Genomic DNA, 18,492 nt, shown 5'->3' on the forward strand with positions numbered 1-18,492 from the left:
AACTCCCGGCGTGCCCCGCGCGGGGCGGTCGGACCACAACTCCCGGCGTGCCCCGCGCGGGGCGGTCGGACCACAACTCCCGGCGTGCCCCGCGCGGCGGCGGGCCGCGGGCGGCGGCGGCGCCATCTTGCGCGGCGCGGATTGAATGAGCGCGCCGAGCCTGGGCCGCCGTCGGGAGCCGCGCAGGCCGCGAGCCGCCGCCGCCATGGCCTCGCCGCTGCCCGGCCGCGCGGGCGGGCCCGCCACGCCGCTGTCGCCCACGCGCCTGTCGCGGCTGCAGGAGAAGGAGGAGCTGCGGGAGCTCAACGACCGCCTGGCGCACTACATCGACCGCGTCCGCGCGCTCGAGCTGGAGAACGACCGGCTGCTGCTCAAGATCTCCGAGAAGGAGGAGGTGACCACGCGCGAGGTACGCGGCTCCCGGGGCGGGGGGCCGCGCGGCGGTGCTGGCCGGGCCTGTTCCGGGACCTGCGGGAGCTCGAGGGGCGGGCACCGGCCGGCGGGCCGCGGGGTCTCGGGGGACCGGCCGGCCAGGAGCGACTGCCGCCCGCGGTGGCCGGGGGTCCCCCTGGTGAGAGGGGCGTTTTGAGGGCTCCCTGAGGGACAGGGGCAGAGAGCAGGCCGCGCACCGGGGAGGAGGCCGTCGGGGGACTCCCAGCAACAGGTGCCGCGGGGCAGGGGTGCAGCCCGGGCCGCCCTCCAGGAAGGGGTCCTGGGGGCTTGGGCGGCCTGGCGCCCTAGCGCCACCTCGGTGGCCCGGTAGACCCAGGTGTGCAGGAGCAATCTGGGCGCTGCACTCTCCTGGGGAAACGGGGCGGCCGGCCTCTGGGACCTGGAGGGGGGCTCCACAGTGGTCCCGGAGCTCAGGGACTTTGGAGGGACTCTGGGGTGGGAGCTGGGAGGCTGGAGTGGGTGGGCCTGCAGAGGGGTGGGGATCTGAGGAATGGACTCTGATGGGGACTCCCCGGGTCCCATGGGGAATCTGGGTGGCCCGGAGCTTGGCCTGGAGGACAGCACTGGCCTCGTAGGCACCACCTGGGGCTTGGGAAGGAGGGCTAGGCCCTGGGTGTCCATCCAACCCAGAAGGAGGCTTTGGGCTCTGGAAGTTCTGCCCTGGGGGTGGTGAGGGCTGTCTCTCCAGGGTCCGGGGTGGGGTCTATCCTGGGGAGGGGATGCTGTCCCCTGCCTTCCCCTGGAAGCTCTTTTCTCCCTGCCACCCACCATTCGCAGTGCAAGGGCAAGTCAACACAGAGGGCAGGAGCAGCACCCACTACTTGGTTTCTGTTCTGAGGTTTGGGTCCCTGAGTCCCAGGGTCTCTTCCTGAGAGCTGCCACTGAAACCTAGATTTACCAGGGGCCCTGCCTTCCCCCTCTGGAGAGGGGGTGAAGTGGGGGGCTTCTGGGGAAGCTGGGTTAGGGCAAGGTGGGTTTCTGGGCGCTACCTCCCCTGGGGTGGTTGTTAGTGGGGCCACAACAGAATAGATGTTTTACAAAATGAAGCAATAAAACAGGACAGTGCCCAGAGGCATGTATCCCTGTTGCTGCTGGATGGAGCTGGGGGCAGGGATGCTGAAACACAAAAAGCTGCTTGGTGGAGGGGAGGGAGCTGGAAGGGTGGTGGTGCCACCCTGGGGCTGCCCATCCAGGTTCCCTTTTGTTTCCCGTCCTGTGCTGGGGATGGAACCCAGGGCCTTGGTCAGGTATTGGTCAGGTGCTGCCCACAGACTGCTGAGCTGCATCCCTAGCTCGCTCGCTCCCTTTTTTTTTTCCCTAATTTTCTTTAGTTGTAGATGGACACAAATGCCTTTATTATGTGGTGCTGAGGTTGGAATCCAGTGCCGTAGACATGCCAGGCGAGTGGGCCCCAGCCCCCAGCTCTTTTGGAGACAGCATCTCCCTGAGTTGCTCAGACAGGCAGTCCTTCTGCCTCAGCCTGCCCAGTTGCTTGGGATTACATGTCCGGCACCTGCTTTTTAATCTGCATGACCTTGGACAGGCACCAGCCTCTTTGAGCCTTGGTTTTGCCATCTGTCCAGTGGGGGCAGAGTTGTCCCAACTTGGCAGGGCCACCGCCTGGGCAGCACATGCTATCCTCAGGACAGGAGCCTGGTTCCTGCCTGGCAGAGTGGCTTGGAATTCAGGGTGCAGCTGTCTCTTGTCTTTGGACCTCTGTTGTCCCACGAACCTTTGGGTCTGGCAAGCATGCAGCAAGTGCTGCGCTGGCCCCCACTGGAGGTCTACCCCAGGGAACCTGATCCAGCCATCAGTGTCCAGGTGTGGCTTTGGTGTTCGTTTCTCAGTCCTGTAAAGGGGAGCAAGAGGTGCTGTGCAGGGGGAGGGGGTGTGACGCACTGCCTCGCCCTTAGCACCAGCTGCAGTGTTGGGGAGAGCTTGGGGCTGATAGTGCCCCTGTCACACTATAGCTGGTAGTGCCCCTGCAGGGATGCTGGGGGCGGTCCTGTGGGGTCCAGAGGAAGTGGACCCACTAAGGAGTACTGGGGTGCCATGCAGGGTGCCCGCTTCGCCTCTGCAGCTCCTGGCACCTGGTGGAGGCTGCCTCCAGGGCAAGCTTGGCAGACTCTGGGGACCAGAGGTTGTCACAGCGGGGGGGCCATGCTGCTCAGACCAGGACTGCCTTCCACAGTGTCAGGCTGAGACCTGGAGGAGATGGGATTAGACGTCCCCTGAGGGTGCCTGCAGAGCTGTAGGAGCTGGCAGGCAGGGCTGTGAGGTGCCTGAGCCCTCCTGCCCACACGCCTTGTGCACACCTTCCGCTGTCCTTACAGAAACCAGTGCTGGGCTCAGTGTGGATTCTGGACTTGCCCCGGGCTGCCTTGGTTGGTGTTGTTTTGGTGGAGTGGCCAGTGCCACTATGGGTGGCCACATGCGCCTGGCCCTGCAGGCTCCAGATCAGAGTTTGTTGGAGAAGGGTCTCGGGGTGCTGGGGGGGTAGGGGAACCCGTGCCTGTGCAGGTGTGGGGTTCCCAGATGTGGGGGCAGGTGCTTCAGGAGCTGGGAGGAACTTGGCCTGGGCTTTCTCCCCCACCTGGTCTGCCCGGTGTTCTGCTGGGGGACTGGGGCTGGTCTCCAGTGACTCTCCAGCTGAGGGGCGCCACCCTGTGTCCATGCTGCCCAGGGAAGGAAAGCCCACTGGGTTGTCTGGACCCCACCTTCGGGCCAGTGCATGCACCCACAGTTGCTGGGATTCCTCAATCTTGGCAGGATCCCGTGAAAGACAAGACAAATGGCCGGTGTCCTGGTGTCCAGGGCAGGGGGCGGGTGGCCCTGCCAGGAGCGCACCTGTTCCCACCCTCCTGGCTCTGCAGGTCGGGCCAACCAGATGGCCTCCATCTCCTCCACTCAGCTGTGGCTGAGGGTGGAGCCACTGCAGGCGATGCGGAGTGGACAGCAGGCAGAGCTCTGTGCCCAAGGGGCTCCCTGGGCACATGGAGAGGTGCAGGTCTCCTGAGGCTGTCCAAGCAGGTGGGGCGGAGATGGCCTCATCAAGGCAGCGTGGCTTGTGCAGACCTCTGATGCCCTCCCCATGCCCGTTTCTGCCCCAGGGCGCTGTCTAGGACCTGACATGCCCCTGGGCATCACATCTCCTTGGGTTCTTCTGAGTGTTTCCCAGACTCGACTTGGGTGCCCTGGACAGCCTTAAACAGGATGGTCAGGGTTTGTAGGCGGCCCTCGCTCGTTGGGTGAGGTAGATAACGTTTTGATGGAATGTTTTTTAAAATAAGCAAAATTTGAAAACCCATGATGAATAAAGTTATCAAAAGTCTAAACACACGCATGTCCGAGTTGCTGGTGTGCCCAGCGCTGAGCTTGTCTTTGCTGGTAACTGGTGGCCCACATGTCCTGGGAGTGGTGAGGGAGCGCAGGACTGGGGCGGTCCAGTGGGCAGTGTGGGCACAGAGGTGATGTGCGCTGATGCCGTGTGCCGGCTCCGCCATGTAACAAGGCCTGAGGAGAGGGCCTTCTAAAGACATGGTCACCTTCTGAGGGTCCCGCACGTGCTGGGTGGTCTGGCTCCTGGGGTTGGGCAGCACACCTGTGCCGTCACTCCAGCCTGAGGACAGGATGGGTCCTTAGTGACCTCAGACCTCCTACTAGGCCACCCTTTAAGGTTCCACCCGCTCCCAGTAGCTCCACCCTGGGGCCAGGCCTTTAACACATGGGCCTTTGGGGACGTTGGGGACCTAACCTAGCACCCTTCTCTGGGTGTCCTGTCACACCACCCCTGGGCTGGGAGGTGGGGTTGGGGGCAGAGGGCAGGGTTGTGCATGTGCATGTGCCCGGTTGAGGCCGGAGTGGCACTTTTGTCAACCCAGAGCTCATTCTGCAAGTTAGCTCCCGGGAAGGAGCTGAGGGTGGCCCCAGATGGCCTCTGGGCAGAAGCAGGGAGAGGGTGGCCAGAGCCTCGGCGGGCAGGCGTGCTCTGTCACCCACACCATGTCCCGCAGACTTGACATGCCCTGAGCCCAGGGGTCCGGAGGAGGCCCTTCCTGTGTCTGGGCAGTGGGCCTGGCCACCCTGGCATGGGGGAGGGCCTGGAGCTGCTGCCCAGAGTAGTAGGGCCAGTGAGGCCGTCAGTCCTCTCCTGGTGTCCTGGGTGCCCTAGCTTGGCCTTCAGAGTCCACTCAGTCTCCAGCAGCCTGGCTCCGTCTGACCCCACGGCTGTCAGCACAGGCCCCGAGGTCGCCACGTGGGCTGAAGCCAAGCACGGTCCTGCTGTGACGCAGCCCTGCGTGTGTGCTCGCCCAGGGACAGCCCTCCTCAGTGACCAGGTCTCTTACTTTTTGTCCTGGGTGTCGAATCCAGGAGCCCTTAGCCACTGGGCCGCACCCCAGACTCTTCGTCTGGAGTCGGGCTCTCACTGAGGGGCCCAGGGCCTCCCTGAGCTGCTGGGGCTGCGGGGACGCTCAGCCTCCTGCTCAGCCTCCTGCTCAGCCTCCGAGCCCCTGGGAGCACAGGTGCGCGACCGCGCCCGGCCTCCAGTGCCGGCTTCTAGGACCTGCTCCTCACTCCGAGGAGAAGCCAGCCTTCCCAGCCCTGTACCCAAAGGCCACATCCTGCCTCTGGACTCTCCTGTCCTGGTGTCCCCCGTCACTGGGTCACAACCACGGCCTTGTGTGTCTGGCTGTCACTGAGCACCAGGTCCTCAGGTCCAGCCCTGCTCAGCTTTGTCACTTTGCTCCTGCCTGTGGCCGAGGGACGCTCCAGGTGTACGGGCCATCTGCCCTTCTGTCAGTGGACGCCTGGGCTTCAGGCTCTGGTGGTTGTGAGAGCTGCCCAGCGAGCACTTGAGGGGGTCTCCTGGCGGGTGCTCTCCCTTGGGAGGTGCACCCTCAGGGGGTGCAGGGGGCTGCTGGGTCAGGGGCTCCCTGGCTTCCCGGGGAGGAGGCCCCAGCCTGTGTCCCACAGTGGCTGAGCTGCCCCGTGCCTCACCTGTGGCTGTCAGTCTTCGTGACTGACTGACGGCCAGCGGGTGTGAGGCGGACCTCGCTGCCGTCGGGCTCACATACTTCGGAACATTAGCGCGTAGCTTCGCGTGTGCAGCAGGGGACAGGGCACGAGGGCCCGCAGGCAGCCAGTTCTGCTCCCCTGGCACACAGGGCTGGGACGGACAAGCCACATGTGGGGCAGCCAGGTGTGGGCTGGCTGTGGCCCAGCGGGCTGACGGGACTCAGGTGGCTGCCTGCAGAAGCCTGTGTACCCAGTGCCCCCGCAGGCCCCCTCTAGGGATGGCACGGGTGGCCTGGCTCCAGCCACCAGCGGGTGTCCCCAGCGGTTGGCTCAGGCTGGAGGAACCCTGCTCCTCCCTGGCCTGCTGGTGGCCTGTGCTTGTCTGTGGAGAGCTCTCTGGTCCCAGGGCACAGTGAAGGCAGGGCCAGTGCCCAGCCAGGACCCCAGCCTGAGGACACCAGCGTAGCCACGGGAGGGAGGCAGCCCGCTGCCTCCAGAGGGGGCCTGTCTTGTCAGCTTTTGTGCCGCTGCGGCCGAAAGGCTGGCCACCACTGAGAGGGGGGAAGGGGACTCCCGGCTCGGGACTTCACAGGTCTCAGTCCACAGACAGGCGCTGTCCCTGGGTGGGCGGGGGAGTGTGGGGAGGGACGCGGCTCGGTGCTGACCAGGAGGCCTGAGACTCCACTCTCCAGATAGACATGCACCCCAAGGGCGCACCCGGGACCCCACCCAGGTCATCCCGGGCCCCCTCAGCCTCAACCTGCCTCCAGGTCACCCAGGTCACCCCTTCCTCGGCCTCACCCCGCCTCCAGGTCACCCAAGTCACCCAGTTGGGGTGAGAACACTGATGGGGGAAGGGACTCATGACCCATTGTGTCCCCTCTGAACCTTCTAGCACGGTCTCACCTGAGCTTTGGGGAACCCCTCACGTCCAGACCTTAACAGGGCCCATGTCCCCCCGTGTGGAGGGACACAGGCCCCACAAAGCAGCCAGAGTGGCTTTGTGGCCAGGTACTTCTGGAGAAGAGGCAGTGTGGTGTCAGACCAGTGGTGCCGAGCTCGGGCAGTGGGACCCAGGACCAGGTTTGGGGACGCTGGTGGCTTTCATGGTTGGGGAGTTACTGGCATGGAGTGGACGAAGGCCAGGGACACTGCTCAGCACCCTGCAGTGCCCAGGACGGCACCTCAGAGAATGACCTGGGCCCTTGTCCACAGTGCCCAGGGGAGACCCTTGCTCATGTGTTCCCCCAATTCTTGGATTTTGGAAGCTGAGAATGTGAAAAATGTATGTGACGTGGCCATGACTGCTGCCCAGGGGCTCGAGTATCCAGAGGTGGTTGGTCCTCGCTGTCCCAGGAGGCTGGCTGAGGCCTGTTTTCCTGTGGGTCAGGTTCCCTCTGGGCATGTGGTGCTCCGGGCATAGGTGAGTCCAGGGTCTCTGGGCGCCACCTGTCCCTTGAGCTGGGGTGTGGGAGGGGAGACAGATCATTCCAGAAGGGGTCACAGTGGGGGGGCTCCTGGGCCCTAGCTGTTCAGCTTTCCTGCTGGAGAGTCTGCCCCTTGCTGACCCGACAGGGCACTGTGTCCCGTGTGAGCCAGGTGATGTGGGGCAGCACCCTGGCCGCCACTGTCTTGCCAGGTGTGCTCGCCTGGGGCAGCTGAGTGCCTGGGCGCGGCGCTGCGCTCCCCCCACCGTGCGCTGTCTCGCAGGTGAGCGGCATTAAGGCGCTGTACGAGTCGGAGCTGGCGGACGCCCGCAGGGCCCTGGACGAGACTGCCCGGGAGCGTGCCCGGCTGCAGATCGAGATGGGCAAGCTGAGCGCAGAGCTGGAAGAGGTGCACAAGAGGTAGGAGGGCCAGGGGCTGGCCGAGTGGCCTGGACACTAGCGGGTGACTGGGCGGCTGAAGCTGGAGAGGGGCTGAGACGACCTGGTCTCTCCTGGTGCTCACACAGGCGGCACGCTGCGCACACCCTCACTTAAACCAGGGACACGCAAGGACAGTAGTGAGGGCCTTGCGCCATGTGCCTTCCTGCCCTGCCCCTTGGGCAGGCCCTGTGTCACGAGGTCCTGTTAGCCTCCGGCGTGTGACCCTGGGCTTTTGGGTGGGGGGCTTGACTTCCCTCAGTTGACAGCTCTTACTGGAGTTGGGCTCTGCAGGCATTTCTGCGTCACCACCCACAGGTCCCAAGTGCTCTGAGCAGGAGCCTGTGGGGCGTCTCCCCCGCTGCTCCTCCCCAGAGCTGCTCCCCCCCCAGAGTGCTCCCCCCAGAGTGCTCCTCCCAGAGTGCTCCTCCCCAGAGCTGCTTCCCCCAGAGTGCTCCCCCCCAGAGCTGCTCCCCCCCGAGCTTCTCCTCCCCAGACTGTTCCTCCCCAGAGCTGCTCCCCCCAGAGTGCTCCTCCCCAGAGCTGCTCCCCCGAGTGCTCCTCCCCAGAGCTGCTCCCCCCCAGAGCTGCTCCCCCCCAGAGCTGCTTCCCCCCAGAGCTGCGGTCCTGTCCTCCTGCTTTGCCCCAGGCCTGGTTCAGCTTCAGGGGCACCTGTGGACTTCTGCCGCACCCTGCTAGTAGGAGGGTCATGTGGCCTCCTGGAGGGAGTTGCTCATCTGAGTGTCCCCAGAATTGGTGGTAACTCAGCCACCTGGTTTGGGGATAGGCAGCTGGTGGCCTGAAGAAGAAAAGTGCTGCTAGTGGCCTGACAGCCCGTGTTATGTCCAGGTTGAACTGTACCCAAGTAGTCACCGGGGGCCTCGTGGCCAGTGGTGCCTGGGCCCCGTAAGTGGTGTGTGTGGGGGTCCTACTCCTCATGGTGTCCCTTTGCCAGGAGAGGTCACCTTCCAGGTTGGCCCAGGCACCCCTCACCCTCCTGCCCAGGACCCAGGGCTCCAAGGGACTGTCTGAGTCCTCCCAGTGACCACGAGCCAGAGTTCAGGCATGAGCAAGGACAGATCACCTGGACCTTGCACGTTCCATTTGGTATCCCACCCGTCCCTCAACTGCCAGCTGACCCCAGGTGGACACTGGGTGGTCATCAAGCTGCCACCTCCAGGGAGCCTGCTTTGTGGTTAAGAAGCAGGTTTGAGCCAGGTGCAGTGGCCAGGCCTGTCATCCCAGCCACTCAGGAGGCTGAGGCTGGAGGGTCACAAGGTCTAGGCCAGCCCCTGAGATAAAAGGACTGGGTGTGGCTGAGGGAGACACCTTCCCAGCCGCGCAGGCCTGGTTCTGTCCTGGGCACTCGGGGAACTAGGGGCTGCGTGGTGCACACTGGAGGGGTCTGCACCACCCGGGAGCCACCCCATGGCCCTGGGACTGTCCGCTCCAACCGCTAGTCTTGGCCCAGGGTGCTGCCCAGTGACAGAGCCCTTGCCTGGTGTGCGTGAGGCCCTGGGTTCTGTCCCCAGCACTGCAGCAGCAACACTGAGTTTTATAGTATGTGGAGTTCACCTTAATTTGGAGGAAAAAAATGCTTTCAAATAGTAAATACCCTGGGCTGACTTCTGACCTCTGACCTGGGTGTCCCTTCCCTGACGCAGTTTCCTCAAGCTTCGCGCCCAGCTTCCCTCAGTGATCACGAGGTTCTCTGACTCATCCGGTCACTGTCCCCAAACTCAGTCACCTTCCTAACAGGTTTGGTCTGGTGTTTTTCTTCTGCTAACAAATCAGTTGCCAAAGATCCATGGTGACAAAGGCAGGTGGCCTCACGGAGGACCCCACCAGTGGGCCCGGCTCCTGGTGGCCCCAGGGAGCTCTTGCACCTGGTTGGAGCTGCGTCAGCCCCTTGGTGCTCAGAGGAGGGGCTGCCGCCATGGCCAGAACCCTGCTCTCTGCAGTGGCCTGCGGGACCTGTCCTTGCAGACCCGACCCCTCTGCTCCTGGCCGCCTGGCCCAGCTCCATCCTGCAGGCCAACCTCTTCTCCCACAAACAGTCGTGGCCCAGCCCCACCGTCCCCAGGGCCGGCCTCCCTCCTAGCGTGGCTTCCCGTGGCCTCTGAGCAGAGACCCCAGGAGGGGTCCCGGGTGGCTCGTGGTGTGAGAGTGGCTCCTCCCCACAGCCGTGCGCAGCCGGGATGTCCCCAGAGCCCTCAGAAGCCACAGGCGCTCCCGTGTCTGAGGTCTGGTGTTCGCTGCCTGATGTCCAAGCCGGGCAGGCGCCGGCAAGACCCCCTGTTCCTGTGAACTCCCCGTTCAGCCCAGAACTCCCAGGAAAGGACACTGGTGCCACTGCTTCCAGTGGTGGGGGCCGCTCTGCATGGCCTGCCCGCCACAGCCCTGAGAGGCACGGCGTGTCCCCGTGGGGGTGAGGCCAGGGCCAGGTCCCCTGTGACTGCGTGGCCACGCTGTCCCCTGGCTCACCTGGCCTCTTGACCTGCAGTGCCAGCAAGAGGGAAGGCGAGCTCTCCGTGGCCCAGGGCCGCGTGAAGGACCTGGAGTCCCTGTTCCACCGGAGCGAGGTGGAGCTGGCCGCCGCCCTCAGTGACAAGCGCAGCCTGGAGAGCGACGCGGCCGAGCTCCGGGCCCAGCTGGCCAAGGTAGGCCCAGCTCCTGGGGCCGGGGCTCCGGGGGAGGCGTGAGCAGCACGTCCTCAGCTGCCACTCTGTCCCAGGCCGAGGACGGTCATGCCGTGGCTAAAAAGCAGCTGGAGAAGGAGACGCTGATGCGCGTGGACCTGGAGAACCGCTGCCAGAGCCTGCAGGAGGAGCTCGACTTCCAGAAGAGCGTGTTCGAGGAGGTGAGTCCGCCCGCGCCCTGGGCCACCGCCGCTGCCTCCGCCTCCGCCTCGGCCTCGCTCTGTAAGGACACTGTCGTTGGACTGAGGCCCCGAGTGATCCAGAACCCGCCTGCTGCCTGGGTCTTGCACAAATACTGTTGCCACCCAAGGCACGGCGCAGGCTCTGGGGGTCGGAACGCACACACGTCTTTTGGGGGCCACCATTCACCCACCCCAGGACCCCTCTCCCCGCCCAGCCACCTGCTCCCTCCCCACCACCTCCTAACGGGGTTCCTGGCTTCTTAGGACACTGGGGACAGGGGACCTCAGGCAGATCAGCCAGGCTCCTGTGTCCTCTGGGGTGGGGCCGGGGTGCAGGGCCTGGCCCCCTCGGATTCTGCAGTCACAGCCCATGGAATCCTTGGGCTGGGCTGGGCCGGGCGGGGCCACTTGGTGGTCACTGCCGGGAAGGCCTGCCAGAGGAAGGGATGCCGTGCAGCTGAGGGACCGTGCCCAGCTCCGGACAGGCCCAGCGAGGGTACCAGTCACCACGCAGGCCTGCATGGGAGGCAGCCCCGTGCGGGGATCTGTGAAGAGAGCCACGAGGGAGCCTGGACTCCTCAAGACGCCCAGGAGGGGACCTGAGGGAGGACCCACATCCCTGCAGGAACCCTTCAAGGCACCTGTGAGGGGACCCGCGAAGGAATCCATGAGGGACCCTGAGCCTGAGAGGGGACCCGTGGAGGAATCTGTGAAGGACTCTGAGCCCGTGAAGGGACCCATGGAGGAATCCATCAGGGACCCTGAGGCTGTGAGGGGACCCGTGGAGGAATCCATCAGGGACCCTGAGGCTGTGAGGGGACCCATGGAAGAATCTGTGAGGGACCCTGAGCATGTTGGGGGACCCGTGAAGGAATCCGTGAGCGACCCTGAGCCTGAGAGGGGACCTGTGGAGGAATCCATCAGGGACCCTGAGGCTGTGAGAGATCCTGCAAGGGAACCCCTTAAGGAACCTGAACCCGTGAGGGGACGCGTGAAGAAAGCCCTGAGGGACCCCGAGGTCTTAAGGGGACCCGTGAAGAAAGCCATGAGGGACCCCGAGGTCTTAAGGGGACCCGTGAAGAAAGCCATGAGGGGCCCCGAGGTCTTAAGGGTGAAGAAAACCATGAGGGACCCCGAGCTCTTAAGGGGACCTGTGAAGAAAGCCATGAGGGGACCCGTGAAGAGACCTCTGAGGGAAGCAGTGAAGAGATTCCTGAGGGGACTTGGGAAGATCCCCTTGAGGGATCCGCTGAGGAGACCTGTGAAGGCGTCCTTGAGTAAACTCGGATGGGGACCTGTGGGAGGACCTGTGAGGGGACCCACGAAGAGACCTGGGGAGACCCCCTAGGGGAGCCGCGCAGGCACCCGGGAAGGGCCCCCGCAGGAGGGGCGCCGAGGAGCGGGCACACCGGGTGCAGGTGGGTGTCTGCCCGGCCGCCCTCAGAAGGTCCCTCTAGGCCGCCAGCCGCCAGGGCTCCGACTCTGTGCCCGGGCAGGTCTCCTGGTGTGGCCAGCGAAGATGCCTGGCTGGGCCTGCTGCCGTCGTCCCATCCCAGCCTCTGTCAAGGCCCAGGCCTCTGGCTCGAGCCATTCGTGGTCTTTTTGTGTGTTGGGGGGTCCTGGGGACTGGACCCAGGCACTCACCCAGGCCATTCCCCAGGTCTCACGAAGTTGCTCAAGATGGCCTTGAACTTGCATCCCCTGCCTCAGCCTCCGAGGCACCGGGATGCAGGCGTGGCTCTGGGCCCCCGCAGTCGCAGCCATCGATGGCCATGTCTTCTGAGTCTTTCTGCGGGGCTGAGATCCTCGTCAGGCCTCATGTGCTAGGCAAGCTCCTTACCGCTGAGCCCCAGCCCGACCATCTGTTTTACAGTCAAAGAGCGACTTTAAAGAGAAGTGATCCCCGTGTGACAGAAAGTTCACCTTTTTTAGAAGTGTAGAATTAAGTGTTTTAGAATCAATTCTTCCCATTAATTCCAGAACATTCCATCAGTCCAAAAGGAAGCCCAGACCATGAGCATCCCCCATCCCTCGTAGCCCAGCGCCTAGGAGTCCACATCCGGCTCTGACTCTGTCACCTGTCTGTCGGGCTCTCGGCACCAGGTCCTCAGCCCATGTGCAGTGCAGCCGTGTCACCTGGCTCCTGCTTGTGGCTGAGTGACGCTCCAGGTGGATGGCCACACCGTGTTCCTTCATCCACCCAGGCCCATTTGGGCTGTGTCCACTCTTTGGTGGTCAGCAGGGCTGCTCCTGTGAACATGTGTGAACAAGTAGCAGGGAGACGCCTGGAGCTTCTGAGGTTCGGTGTGAGACAAGAGACGAGGCCACTGGGGAGTCCATCAGCGAGCCGCACCCCCAGCTCAGTTCTCGTTCACTTTGAGCCAGGGTCTGGCCTTGGACTTGAGAGAGGCACTGCTAAGCACTCAGGCTTTGCGCTTGGGGTGTGGGACAGGGGGCCCCTGCCTTCCTCCTGGGCTCTCGGTGGCCACCTCAGAGCCACAGTGCTGCAGGACCGCGGGCTTTGTCGCCACGCAGGAGGTGCGGGAGACGCGCCGGCGGCACGAGCGGCGGCTGGTGGAGGTGGACAGCGGCCGGCAGCAGGAATACGATGTGCGCCTGGCGCAGGCCCTGGAGGAGCTGCGCAGCCAGCAGGACGAGCATGTGCGGCTCTACCGCCTGGAGTTGGAGCAGACCTACCAGGCCAAGGTGCGGCCGGCCCCCCTCCCCGTCTCCCCATCCCCAGCCTCACCTCCCAGGCTCCCCCGCCCCTGGCCTCACCTCCCCGTCTCTCCTAGCTGGACCACGCCAAGCTGAGCTCCGACCAGAATGACAAGGCGGCCAGCGCAGCCCGTGAGGAGCTGAAGGAGGCCCGCATGCGGGTCGAGTCCCTCAGCTACCAGCTCTCCAGCCTCCAGAAGCAGGTGAGGCCCGTGTCCGGCCTTGGGGCCGGGCTGGGCGGGGGCAGCCCTGAGCGCTGAGCGCTGACCGGGCCAGCTCTCCGGAGCCTGTTCAACAGCCCAGCCTCTGTCCCCACTGTGCTGAGGGGCCTGCTCGCCTGCTGTCCCACCAGGGGCAGCCCCAGAAGAGGCTGGGCTGACCTGGTCACCTGCCCCTCCCAGGCCAGTGCTGCTGAGGACCGCATCCGAGAGCTGGAAGGGGCCATGACTGGGGAGCGGGAGAAGTTCCGGAAGATGCTGGACGCTAAGGAGCAGGAGATGATGGAGATGCGTGATGTGATGCAGCAACAGCTGGCCGAGTACCAGGAGTTGCTGGACGTCAAGTTGACCTTGGACATGGAGATCAGCGCCTACCGCAAGCTCCTAGAGGGCGAGGAGGAGAGGTGGGCGGCAGGAGCAGGGCGGTCGTGGATACTGGGCCTGGCGTTTTCGGGGCCACCAGTCATACCTCTCCACACTACCCTTAGGCTGAAGCTGTCTCCCAGCCCATCCTCACGGGTCACCATCTCACGGGCCACCTCGAGCAGCAGCAGCAGCATGTCCACAGCTGGGCGTTCAAGCCGAAGCAAGCGCCGGCGTCTGGAGGCGGAGGAGCCTCCAGGCAGCGGCTCAAGTGGCATTGGCTCGGGCAGCATTGGCTCAGGCAGCAGCAGCAGCTTCCGCCTGGCCCAGCAGGCCTCGGCCACCGGCAGCGTCAGCATCGAGGAGATTGACCTGGAGGGCAGGTTCGTGCGGCTCAAGAACAACTCGGACAAGGTGAGCTGCTGGGCAGGGCACAGCCCTGTGCCGCGTACTGGTGGCCTGCGGGTCACCTGTGTGTGTGCCCTTTCCAGGATCAGTCCCTGGGGAACTGGAGGATCAAGAGGCAGGTCCTCGAGGGCGATGAGATCGCCTATAAGTTCACACCCAAGTACGTCCTGCGGGCCGGCCAGACAGTCACGGTAGGTGCATCAGGGAGGGGCAGGTGGGAGGCTGGCCGCGGCCTCGGCTGGGTGCCGCCGGGTCCAGCTCTGCCCCAGGGTCAGCTGTGGGTCGTGGAGAGGTGCCAGGGCTGAGTCCTGGCTGTTTGGGCTGGTGGGCACTGGTGAGAAGTGGCAGTTGTGGCCACGGAGGACCTTAGGTCCCCTCAACTGACTGCCCAGCTGCCGTGAGCCCGGGTGGCGTCTGCATCCTGGGGGCCGCCATCCATGAGCAAGCCCGAGTGAGGCTGCAGTGCTCGGGCACTGAAGGGCCTCAGGCTGGGCACCAGGTGCTGTCCACATCCACATCCAGAAGGCTGAGTGGGGCGTTCTTGGGTTGACAGGTGTGGGCAGCTGGTGCAGGGGTGGCCCACAGCCCCCCCGCAACCCTGGTGTGGAAGAGCCAGAGCAGCTGGGGCTCCGGCGAGAGTTTCCGCACTGTGCTGGTCAGCGCCGACGGAGAGGTGGGTGTGAGCCTTGGTGGGGTGCACCGCGCGTCCCCACACCTGCCCTCCACGTGCCACAGTCCTGGGGTAGAGCCCGGGGCCATACCCGCGGCACAGAGGCTGCAGCCCAGCAGTGACCCTGTCACACGGGACACTCCGGCCTCAGTGTTGAGTGTCGGTGGTCCTCATCTGGTGCAGGAAGTGGCCACAAGAGCAGTGAAGCAGTCTTCTGTGGTGCGGGAGAACGAGAACGGGGAGGAAGAGGAAGAGGAAGCCGAGTTTGGCGAGGAGGATCTTTTCCACCAGCAGGTAGTGACCCTGTGCCCACCTGCCGCCTGGGCAGAGCACCTGGGTACACGCATGCGTGCGCTCACATGCTTGCTGGGCTGCAGGGCCCGGATCCCGCCATCCCTTGGTGTGCAGCCACCCAGGCAGGGCTGGGGTGGTCTGCTTGCCTCCTTCCCGCTGTGCAAATTCTGTGACATCAGGGCAGCTGGCTGTGGGGTCCCCAAGACATGGGGTGTCTCACTCCCTCTGGCTCAGGTGCCAGTTGCCTGCAGAATGCCTGGCACCAGAGTCGCAGCCAAGTTTAGTGCTCGTGTAGCTCAGGGTAGTGGAGGGATAGAAGGTTCTAGAAATAGGGACCGGTACCACACCCCCCTCCTTGGGTCGCCCAGCCAGGCCCGCCTCCCGGGCTGGGCCTCATGACTGCCATCCTTGCTTCCTTCCTCCCAGGGGGACCCACGGACCACCTCGAGGGGCTGCTGCCTGATGTAACTGAGCACTCGGCATCTACACACTGTTCTTCACCCAGAGCCACTGAAAACTATTTTTCTATCATTGGCTTTCGTTAGTCTTTGGTCTGTTTCTAGCTGATTTTTAAGCAAACTGCCAACTCACTCGGGTCAGCGTGGCCTTGACCTCACCTGGGCACACCTTGCCGCTTCAGACTCCCACCCTCCCCATTCCACTGCCTTCCACCCCCGGGGACCCTGAAGGCCGAGGGGCTGGGCCTGGGTGCTGTGGACGGCCGCCTCTGCCTCAGTGGCGGACCTGGCCTGCGGAGGGACAGAAGCCACCCCTGGGGGCTCGAGGTGGACAGAATGTGAAACTGTAGGGATTCTATAGCTATAGGATTCCTTGAACGCTTTTTAAAAACCAAATTCAGAATCTGGGTTGTGACCTGGTTGGGGGGGCACTGTCACTGTCACATCAAGATTTGGTGGTTCCACTTCAGCCACCCGGAAGCCATCCTTGCGTTGAGTGCGTTGAAGCAGGGGCTGGGGGCGCACTCTGGCATAGCCAGGGCCTGCAGGGCTGGTCTGGCCTCCGTCCTGTTGTGGGCAGCAGGCTGGGACTCTGACCTGGCTTTCTGGGCCTCAATTCTGAAGCTTTCCAGTTGCCACCCTGATCCTGCAGGGCTAGCAGGGCAGGAAAGGAGGACGCTCCCAAGACTGGTCAACACTGCTCAGAAGGGGACACTGCTGACCTCGGGAGCAAAGGTCATGAGTGTTAGAAAGCTGAGTGCATGACAGCTGATTCCCAGCCCTCCCAGTGGAGCATGGGTCTCCATCCTGGCTGGAGACTGGGGGAGAGGCCCCTGCTGCCTCCCATGTGCACACATCCGTGCCAAAATGTTTCTCAGACATGCAGATGAAAATGGAGTCCTGTCTCCATGGCCCACGCCTGGCTTCTGCCCACCCAGCAGCCCCTTCTACAGTCACACTCACCTACTCCCTCATAGGCACATGTTATTTTTTTAATGGATATTTATTTTTACATTTGTGAGTATGCAGGTTTCCAGGGCCACCAGGACAGGCAGATAGGTCATCCTCCCAGGGATGGCATGGGGTGGGGGACCTATCTCCATGAGCACCCAGTCCTTCACATGGCTGATCTCCCTCGGAAAGTGCAGCTGGAGTTCAGACACTGATGCTGAGCCACGTTCATGCGCTGTCCCCAGAAAGCAGCGGTCGGACACAAAACAGCCCTGCCCTGCAGTCTGGACAGGTGTGGTGCTTCGTTGGTCATTGGCTCTGGCTGCCCTTGGGAACTGAGCCCCAGGCAGGGAGAGCACCAGTGCTGCTGCTGCTGCCACCCTTGCTCCTGAGCCGTCCAGCTGCCCTGTTTTCAGAAGCCTCTGGCCACACACGTGGTGACCACTTACTGACAGTTCCTCTCAAGGTCCAGGCAGGGCAGGCTGCTGTCCATGCTCAGCACCACTGCCTGCCCTGCCAGGGCCGCCTGCTGGAGCCAGCCTCCCGAAGGGGTGGGCGCAAGGTAGAGTCCTGGGCTCCTGGAGCCCAGGTGCGTGACTGGCCCAATGCCCACCCGGGGCCAACAGGAGGTGGTCTGTAGCTGAGGACCTGGCTACCACTATTGGGAGACAGCTTGCCCCGCCGGCTGGCGCGTGATCCCCCTCGTCTACTCTGGACTCCGGGAGACGCGGGCCCTTTGGCGTGCGTGGCTGGGTTTTGAGCTGCGTGTCGGATGTGCGGCTTTGCTGTCCCCTTCCACTAGTTTGCGACGCACATTTTGTGACCAGTGACTTTTGTACGATTCTCCAATAAACACTGGTTTTAACCAGCGCAGAGTCGGGCCCACCGAGGCGAGCGTCCGTCGTGACTCCGCCCGCCGCGCAGACCTCTTTGGCGTTGGTAGACAGGTTCCCGCTCGAAGCCCGGGGCTCGGCTTACGCCCACCGCGCGGTGCGCACGCGCGGCGGGCCGGGGCGGGGCCTGGACGCGGAGCGACGCCGGGACTTAGGCCCTGGCGCGTGCGCGTAGGGATCCGCGCGGCCTTGTGGGAGTTAAGGTGCTGGCTCCGTTTCCCGTGGTGCCCTGGGCGGCCCGGCTTCCGGCGACTGTGGGTCGGCGCGCGCGGCCGCGGCCGGGTGGACTGCGAAGCCATGGAGAGCGGATTCGGCTCGGATTTCGGTGGCTCCGGCGGCGGGAAGCTGGACCCGGGGCTCATCATGGAGCAGGTGAAGGTGCAGATTGCCGTGGCCAACGCGCAGGAGCTGCTTCAGGTGCGGGGCCCGCGGGGGCCGGGGTTGGGGGTGCCCCGGGGTGGCGTCGCGACTGAGGGCTCCCGTGTGTCCACAGAGGATGACCGACAAGTGTTTCCGGAAGTGCATTGGGAAGCCGGGGGGCTCCTTGGACAATTCGGAGCAGGTGAGACCCCACGCGGGGGTCTGGATCAGGGATCGCCGGGTCCCGCCGCGGGTGGCGAGGCGTCTGCGCGTGCGCGGGGTGGGGGCGGAACTGTTGCGCGTGCGCCGTTGCAGCCCAGTGGCCTAGAGTTGGGGCGGGTGAACCGCTGCACACACGGCCAGAACCGAGCCTTGCGTCCTCTCCCCGCCCCCAGAAGTGCATCGCCATGTGCATGGACCGCTATATGGACGCCTGGAACACCGTGTCCCGCGCCTACAACTCGCGGCTGCAGCGGGAACGAGCCAATATGTAATCAGGAGGCACGCCACCATCCGGGGAGTCCACCCACGGGAGTCACCCACCCGGGCTCATATCCATCAACGTGCTTTCCGAGGCGGGAGCCAACGAGTGCATACCGCCCATGGTCTATGCGGGCGGCGCAGTGCAGGGACAGTTGAGGTGTGCCTCTGCCAGCGAGTGCAACTTGGGTCTGTGCCCTTCCCAAGGCCTGGGAATCCACGGCCTCTCTCTTGGAGTACCCAGGTTAGCCGCCTTTCCTGGGCCGAGAATCCTTTGTTTGGACCTCTTGTGCGGTGGGAGGTGGTCAGGCCCCACTCAAGTTGTGGTCTCTTGAGGATGGGCCAATAAATTGCTGACTGAGGGACAGAAAATCCGTGAATTTCCTTCCTGAGGGTTATGTGGGAGGAGAAGCCGTATGCCTCTGAGCGCCCTGCTCAGAGTGGACCTCAGCTTCCGTGGGGGC

General features: G+C 64.1%; 2 protein-coding genes across 5 annotated transcripts; both read left to right on the forward strand.

Moving 5' to 3' along the window:
* The first annotated feature begins 133 nt into the window (after positions 1-133).
* On the forward strand, positions 134-15,422 carry Lmnb2 (lamin B2). Of its 3 annotated transcripts, XM_027952460.2 has the most exons (13): positions 338-409; positions 6,685-6,892; positions 7,180-7,316; positions 9,838-9,994; positions 10,069-10,194; positions 12,751-12,921; positions 13,011-13,136; positions 13,335-13,555; positions 13,640-13,928; positions 14,006-14,113; positions 14,476-14,595; positions 14,776-14,886; positions 15,313-15,422. In XM_027952460.2, exons 3-13 carry the CDS (start codon positions 7,276-7,278, stop codon positions 15,352-15,354), a joined length of 1,512 nt encoding a protein of 503 aa, XP_027808261.1. In that variant the 5' UTR covers positions 338-409; positions 6,685-6,892; positions 7,180-7,275; the 3' UTR covers positions 15,355-15,422. The 3 variants fall into 3 exon arrangements, with proteins under 3 accessions (XP_027808258.1, XP_027808261.1, XP_027808260.1); XM_027952457.2 differs by lacking the exon at positions 6,685-6,892 and having other exon boundaries at positions 134-409; XM_027952459.2 differs by lacking the exon at positions 338-409 and having other exon boundaries at positions 6,129-6,892.
* A 1,980-nt stretch (positions 15,423-17,402) lies between these two features.
* Timm13 (translocase of inner mitochondrial membrane 13) lies at positions 17,403-18,400 on the forward strand. Of its 2 annotated transcripts, none has more exons than XM_027952624.2 (3): positions 17,403-17,560; positions 17,682-17,750; positions 17,944-18,400. In XM_027952624.2, the coding sequence occupies exons 1-3, from the start codon at positions 17,486-17,488 to the stop codon at positions 18,040-18,042; spliced, it is 243 nt and encodes an 80-aa protein (XP_027808425.1). In that variant the 5' UTR covers positions 17,403-17,485; the 3' UTR covers positions 18,043-18,400. The 2 variants fall into 2 exon arrangements, with proteins under 2 accessions (XP_027808425.1, XP_027808424.1); XM_027952623.2 differs by having other exon boundaries at positions 17,408-17,605.
* Positions 18,401-18,492: the final 92 nt, after the last annotated feature.

This window comes from Marmota flaviventris, chromosome 1 (assembly GCF_047511675.1).
Source record: "Marmota flaviventris isolate mMarFla1 chromosome 1, mMarFla1.hap1, whole genome shotgun sequence".
In the NCBI taxonomy this organism is placed as follows: domain Eukaryota; kingdom Metazoa; phylum Chordata; class Mammalia; order Rodentia; family Sciuridae; genus Marmota; species Marmota flaviventris.

What these genes read in the sequence shown, in the direction of transcription:
- Lmnb2 (XM_027952457.2), top strand. Translation starts at nt 146, where the DNA reads ATGAGCGCGCCGAGCCTGGGCCGCCGTCGGGAGCCGCGCAGGCCGCGA. An exon ending in TCCGGGCCCAGCTGGCCAAG is followed by an intron (nt 9,995 to 10,068) that starts GTAGGCCCAGCT and finishes ACTCTGTCCCAG; the next exon opens with GCCGAGGACGGTCATGCCGT. An exon ending in TCTCCAGCCTCCAGAAGCAG is followed by an intron (nt 13,137 to 13,334) that starts GTGAGGCCCGTG and finishes TGCCCCTCCCAG; the next exon opens with GCCAGTGCTGCTGAGGACCG.
- Timm13 (XM_027952623.2), top strand. Translation starts at nt 17,486, where the DNA reads ATGGAGAGCGGATTCGGCTCGGATTTCGGTGGCTCCGGCGGCGGGAAG. An exon ending in ACGCGCAGGAGCTGCTTCAG is followed by an intron (nt 17,606 to 17,681) that starts GTGCGGGGCCCG and finishes GTGTGTCCACAG; the next exon opens with AGGATGACCGACAAGTGTTT. An exon ending in CCTTGGACAATTCGGAGCAG is followed by an intron (nt 17,751 to 17,943) that starts GTGAGACCCCAC and finishes CCCCGCCCCCAG; the next exon opens with AAGTGCATCGCCATGTGCAT.